This window comes from Nansenia antarctica, assembly GCF_963989245.1.
Source record: "Nansenia antarctica genome assembly, chromosome: 5".
Taxonomy (NCBI): domain Eukaryota; kingdom Metazoa; phylum Chordata; class Actinopteri; order Argentiniformes; family Microstomatidae; genus Nansenia; species Nansenia antarctica.
In genome coordinates, this window is record NC_137690.1 from 52,575,673 (window position 1) to 52,583,172 (window position 7,500).

At 43.1% G+C, this 7,500-nt stretch overlaps 1 protein-coding gene across 1 annotated transcript in view; it reads right to left on the minus strand.

Moving 5' to 3' along the window:
* Nucleotides 1-4,878, minus strand: part of LOC308158502 (RNA-binding motif, single-stranded-interacting protein 3-like) — a gene marked incomplete at both ends in the record, with an annotated part of 211,336 nt that extends 206,458 nt beyond the window's left edge. The window contains one exon of the mRNA XM_080532139.1: nucleotides 4,678-4,878. Coding sequence (XP_080388265.1) covers nucleotides 4,678-4,839 — 162 coding nt within the window. The remainder of the gene's footprint in view (nucleotides 1-4,677) is intronic.
* Nucleotides 4,879-7,500: the final 2,622 nt, after the last annotated feature.

Genomic DNA, 7,500 nt, shown 5'->3' on the forward strand with positions numbered 1-7,500 from the left:
AAGAACAACACGACAGACACCAGCTCAATGCAAATGAGGGACCCATTTATTCAAACCATTTCTGGGATAATAGGCCTTTATCTCACCAAATATCAATATGAAAATAAGGCAGCCTGTGGGGAATAACCTCTTTCCAGTCAACGTGCATATCTGACTAGAAAAAGATAGCTACCAGTCCACAGACCACCATCGCAAACTCTTTTTGTTTATAATACCCTCAGTAGGCTGCCTTAATTCAGCATAACATCTGTTTTTGAACAATATTCCAAAACCAAACAATTGAAATTAGATAAGGGATACACATTGTTTTTCTGCAATATATCTGCCAGTAGAAAGGTAATGTTGTAGCTTGCTAGTCTGTGGAGCTTGGTTGCCAGCCATGCTCTATCATGCTGCTTCAATTACTTTCCATGGTTTATTCAGCTTGGAAATGTCAGCAGTCACCTTGACTTTTTCACACGTTTTATTTGAGGTATTTCACCTCAACACAATAACCACCAGGTCATTGCAATTCATCATTAGCAAATCTAATGGTTAGCTAATGGATATCAATATATTGTTACTGTATCTCATATCTGCATCTTCGCTTGCCCCATTTGTGGGTTGATATTAATTTTATATTTTAATGTCATTTTAATTATAAATTTTACAACGGCATTGTCACCAAGCAGGAAAGCAGACAGTGCAGTGACAATGAACATGTCATTATAATAATAACCTTCAGAACAAATGTGTTTCCTAACCTGTGGCTATGAGGCATCTTTCCTCCTGTCCCTTCCATCCCGTCTCTCCAATAGCCAATAGGCTGTTGCGTGTAGGCTTAAAAAAAAGAGCAGTGCTTATTTCGCAGTACAGCCTTTCATTCTTATAAAACGTTTTTTTTTTATTTGACAGTATTATTTGAAACTGTTCCAAGTATTTGAGGGTGACTTTGGGATTAACTGGACAGTGAGAGTGGAGCCCACTCAGTGGGCCAATCATAAAATGCATTATATATTATATTTCTATAATACAAACTAGCAGCAACCCGTCCTACATACAGTCGGTCAGAAATCCTTGGATCTGATTGTTTATCGCAATGGTGTCAGGCTACCTTAGATTTTATAGAGTAAGGCCATGGCATTGTCACAAAGTAAGTGCTTTAATGACCATTATAATGTCAGTTAAGTGAATGGAATATTAATGTGAAATATCAAATTCGGATCATGAAACTGGAATTTAAATGGAATACCTAATGCCTGGTCCTGACTTCACGTTCCTTGTTCCTGTATGGTTGCACATATTCGTATAAATATCTCTAGTCTCCAACCAATTATGTCAGCTCCATATGTCCCCCATTTGAACAACGCATATGCATGACAGAAGGACAGTCATAAGTGAATATGAACATACAACTTACGTATAATTGGGTTGATTTGAGTTCAGGGCTGTGTTCTGGAGAGCCATGTCCATAAGACAACTAAACAAACTCCAGACAAACACTTTGATGATATCTCATTAAAATCGTATGTGCCTTGCTGAGCCTTGCCTGGCTTTGTTCAATGGCATTTGTGACAGATTAATGACGATAGGCAAAGCATTGTCACAGATCTCTTTGGAAGTTGACGACCACTCAACAGGGCTCAAGCGGTTTGCCTGTGCGTATACAGCTGGTAGAGGTTCATGTCATCACACTGTGGCATTACTCCAGCAGACCTCACACTACAGTACCATGGGGACAAAGATGCTCCCAGTCTCCTCCACAAACTTGGCCCAGAACGCTCACACAGCGAAACACCGACATCGTGGGTTGCATCCACCAATAGGTAATATAAGCAAAAAGGACAGAGAAACCCAAACACTGACGTACATGTTTATTAGAGGATCCAGCCTGTGTCCAATAGATCTGTTTCTGGTCAGAAAGCCCAAGCCTTCTGGCAGCTGTGGAGTCTATCCTCTACAACGGCCCTGTCTCAGTTGTTAAAAACATGATGCCTTGCATCCTCTCCTCCATCCTCTACCCGCATCTTATCATAAAGCATAGCAGTAGAATATGTAGCCTGAGTGGAGGAACCTAGATCTTCTCCTCCAATGCGGAAGGAGTAGTACCGTAGTAGGAATCGTGTTTCTAACAAATTAGTACACTGGTGGGTGTCAATATATCCTTGTCTGGAAGACAATAATGTTGATGTACGGATATGCGTACGGTAAACATCGTGCTCTCCCTGCGAACGGAGAGAGCAATGGAAATAACGGAAGTTACAACCCACAATCGAGACATAGGCTATAGGAACCTAACTGGCCCAACAATACATGACAAGCTGCAAATTCTTGATTCAGTCATAAAAGGCCATAGATTTCCCAATTACAGAGCAAGAACAATTGGCAAAAATAGAGGTCATACATCTCAGAAAGGCCTGTGGTGGTGACGGAGTACTGAACGATTAATAAAACAGTCTACTAATTTAGAACTGCAATCCTCAAACTACTCAATGTAGTTCTGAGTGTGGGTTACTTCCTTGACATCTGGAACCAAGGACAAATTACACCGATCTTTGAGACAAATTTGATCCAAACAATTGCAGAGGCATATTGATCATTTGACATTATGTGTCAAAAACAACCTGGGGAAGATATTCTCTTCGATCAACAGCAGATTAAAGTACTGTCTCTGTAAACACAATGTCCTCAGCAAGGTAAAAGCCAATTTACTGAACATCAGCTCACATTTACACCCTTCACACCCTAACTCCTAAGCACATAAATCAAAATAAGACCAACATTTTCTCCTGTTTTGTAGATTTCCAAAAGGCATTTGACTCAATTTGGCACAAGGTTCTTTTTCTCAAAGTAATTGACAGTGGTGTTGAAGGGAAGGCAATGTACAAAAACAACAAACAAAAAGACTTCTTCTCCCAGAGGAGTAGAGTGAGACAGAGGAGTAGAGTGAGACAGAGGAGTAGAGTGAGACAGGAGTGGAGTAAGACATGTGTGGAGTGAGACAGGAATGGAGTTACCCAGGAGTGGAGTGAGACAGGAGTGGAGTAAGACAGGAGTGGAGTGAGACGGGAATGGAGTGAGACAGGAATTGAGTGAGACAGGAGTGGAGTGAGACAGGAATTGAGTGAGACAAGAGTGGAGTGAGACAGGAATGGAGTGAGACATGAATGGAGTGAGAGGAGTGGAGTGAGACATGAATGGTGTGAGACAGGAGTGGAGTGAGACAAGAGTGGAGTGAGACAGGGCTGTAATGTAAGCCCAACCCTATCCAATATCTACATTCAAGAATTGGCAAAAACATTAGAGCAATCAGCAGCCCTTGGCTTCACTCTGAACAACTTTGAAGTCAAATGTCTCCTGTTTGCAGCTGATCAAGTGATTATTTCCCCAACAAAGGAGGGACTACAGCAGCAACTAGGTAATCTAGGGGTCTGACAATCAACCGCAAAACGACAAACCCTCAGCCAGCTGGGGGGTCATTTATAAACGTTGCGTACGCAAAAAAACATCCATAGGACACTTTTATGCATATTTGGGGATTTATAAAAAAACTAACTTGGCGTGAAAATGTGTGGTCCTCCACGTAGACTCAGACTCATGCGTACGCACATAAACTATGTGAGAGGGTCTGGTTAAAAAGTCCTCAAGCAGGCATGGCCATTTTTCAGTTTTTTTCCAGATTATGAAAGTGCAGATTGTAAGCTTTCAAATTATGTGTCATACATTGAAATCTGAAAATAGCTGGTTGAAGAAGATGCTTATTTGAATGTTGGTCCACCTCAAACCAAATAGCGGAGAAACGCACTCTGAATCAAAACACAGGCAAAACAGCTGCAAATAGCTAGCGCTAAAAAAGAACATCGCTACGAACATCTAACTGCAAGTTTAGCACATCACAACATGCTGATAGAACAACATGCTAAAAAAACATGACAGTCCTTGCTTCTGAACACGTCCTAAAACGTATGTTTGTTTACAAGCCACAAGCACTTACCAGTAGCCTCCGGCAGACAAGACAGTGAAACCAATTGACTAATTATTGGATTATTAATTATTTAGTGATCCTAAAACTGTTGTTTGTTATATCGAGTGAGCTCTTCAACACTTCAACTTTCGTATGCAAAAAACAGCAAACATTATTTATAAAAAAAATAAATAAAAATACGTTTTTCTCATTTGCGCGAGTTGAGAATTGCCGACAAGTGGTCCTTTTCACCAGACCGTGTCACATATGCAGAAAAGAGCAACATTCTTTTATGTTAAAATTAGACAGCACTGCAATAAATCTGACACAAATAGACAAAGTGAAAAAGAGGCAATTCGTATTGTGGGAAAAACAGCTCCAAATTGTCATCTAATACGTGGCTTGTGGGACAACACGAAACATAACTACGGTATTAGCCTACTAGTAGTTGTAATGGTTCCCACTGTTATTATTGTTACAGTAATGTTACTGTTTTTGGCAATTTTATGTCTGAATTTTCCTTTATGTCATTGTTGATTTACAATGTGTGTTTTGTCAATGTATAATGTTTTACCGTGCCCATAAAGCTTATTGAACTTAATTGAGAGTACAGAAGAGAGGGAGAGAGAGATGTATACTAGAGAGAGAGAGAGAGAGAGAGAGAGAGAGAGAGAGAGAGAGAGAGAGAGAGAGAGAGAGAGCATACAGTATCTGTGTGATTGGAGTGTACTCACTGTTGGCTGTCCCTGGCAGTAGGCGTAGCTGGCGTGCGTGGGGGGGTGGTGATGATGGGGGGTTGGGTAGTGCAGGCTGGCACGGGGGTAGGAGGGGGGGACACTCCATGACCCCTGACCCCCACCACCACTGGTCCACTGGGAACTGAAGCCTGGGCTCATGGCCGCCTTACTGCTGCTGTGGTACCCCTTCACCGCTGCACTGGGCTGGAGGGGAGGGGGAGGCACATGTTACCCCTCAAGATAACACACACACGCACACACACACACACACACTCTAAGTGGTATCCTCTCACAGCTGCACTTGGCTGGTGGGAGTGGAGGGGGAACCCTCAAACCATCACTCCAAGCCCCCCTCAATCTCTCTCACAACCCTGGTGCCCGCAGAATGACCTGAAACCAAGACGGAGGGGGGCTGTTGATCAAAGATCTCCATTCGAGGAATTCTGGAATGTGCCTTTTTCTCTTTCTCTCCCCCCCCCCTCCCCTCCCCCCTCTCTCTCTCTCCCTCCTCTCTCTCTCTCTCTCTCTCTCTCTCTCTCTCTCTCTCTCTCTCTCTCTCTCTCTCTCAGCAGGTGCTGTGAAACCCCCCTCTCTCTGTCACGGTCTAGATGTGTTCTTGCTAGAAATGCACTGATTGGTCTGATAAGATTCTTGGATTAGGGGTTTGGCAGCGAGCGGCCATCTTGGCATGATGTGTGGGTATTAGCAGGGCACAGGAGCTACTGAGGTAAATCTGCTGACAGACAAGCTTAGCCACACTGCTGTGAGGGCTGAGACAGACGCTGAGAGAGGCCTATATGACCACTGGTGCAAGGAGAAGACATTCTGACACATACACACACACGCACACACACACAGGCACACGCACACACACACACACACACACACACACACACACACACACACACACACACACACACACACATACATAAACACAGACCAGTGACGTTTTTTACATTAGGGGCAAGTGGGACACCCACCAGGTGGCGCTGTGGTGCAAGATGCTTGTTACATCTGAACGTGGCAACATGTATTTCATATATTTAATGCAAAATAGTGATTCAATGGTGAAATTGGGATGCATAAATATAATAAACTAGACTCACAATCCTTATAGTGCAGGTTTGAAGTAATTTCTCTAGTGTGTGTGTGTGTGTTCTCGCGCTGCACTGTACTAACTGTCCTATCTCTCTGCGCTAGGACAGTTAGCTAATGCTAATGACGTTAACATGGCCTGACGTGACAGGAAATAATCACAAAGCAATTCAGTTGATCTACTGTACATCTGTCGCTAATGCTAGTAAGCTAACATTGAATCATGTGGGCGCTTAGGTGGCGTAGTGGATTAAGCGCTGGCCATGTACCGCAGGGCTCCCGGTTCGATTCCAGCCGCGGACACATCCTGCATGTCATCCCTTATCTCTCTCTCTCCCATCCTTCCTGTCATAATCTCTACTATATCTGTCATTAAAAAAAGAAAAATATGAGTGGGACTGCCCCACTCAGAAAAAAATACTTTAAAAAAACAACAACAATGATTATTTGTTGATTGTGCGATTGAGTTGACAAGTTGGAGATAAAATGTTTAGGGCCACACAGACCAGAAGATTTGGTCCTGCTTCAGGCTGGGGATAACGTGACCTGTACATTCATTTACATTTACATTTTTGGCATTTAGCAGACGCCTTATTCCAAAGCGACTTACATCAATACTTTGACTAAGCAAGTGAATCATCAATTCAACAGTCATAGCAGGAAAAGTAATCTAGCTCAGGCCAGGGGCCATTGGAAGTCATCGTGATAGAAGAAGAAAGAAATATATATTATTCTTTTTTTTAAATTATTATTATTATTATTATTATTATTTATTTATTTTTGACACAAGAGAAACAGTGCCAGGAGGGGCAGTAGACTCTTAGGAGACGCATTATAGGGGGAAGCAGGTGTCTCAGGAGGTACAGTGCTGGGGGGAAGTAGATGGAGCAGTTCAAACATGAATGGTTTGACAAGAAGAGATGGCTAACTGCTAGCACCTCGAAACATGCGCTGTTCTGTTTTCCATGCACGCTTTTTGGTGGAGACTCTTTTTGGGCATCGGCTGGTTTCAAGAGTTTTAAGACATTTGCAAAACACACAATAGGACAACAGCGACTGAACGCCCTTGCCATGCTTTCCATTGAAAATCCATTGATCCAGGGACAGATGGATTTCAACAGTAAAGTCAGAGAGGTTTGCTCACGCAAAGAACCGCTGCACTACCTTTCTATTCAAGTGAGGTATGTTTGGACATGTATGACAGATGTATCACCCAATGTGCAGTTCACTGTAGATGGGCACACTTGTTACTTGTCACTTTCGGGACCCCTGTACAGGGCATGGGCTGTATAATAATAATAATAATTTATTGTATTTATATAGCGCTTTTCCGGGGCTCAATGACGCTGACAATATGGGAAAAACAGAAAACACAGAAACAACAAGCAGCAGATAACATGAGCAACATGAGCACATAGAACCAGAGTTAATGAACAGGCACAGGGAACAATTAACACAGCAATATCCAGGGGGGAGGGGGTGGCCGGGTTAGGGGACATGGTTAGGGGTAGGGAAGGTTGTATGCATGGGAGAACAGGTAGGTTTTGAGGTGGGATTTAAAAGTGGAGAGTGAGGGTGAGTCTCTGAGTGGTTGAGGGAGAGAGTTCCAGAGGCGAGGTGCAGCTTGTGAAAAAGCACGGTCTCCGAAGCCTTTGAGTTTCGAGGGTGGGACAGTGAGGGGAACAGTGGATGAGGATTGGAGGGTACAGGTAGGGCGATGGGGGA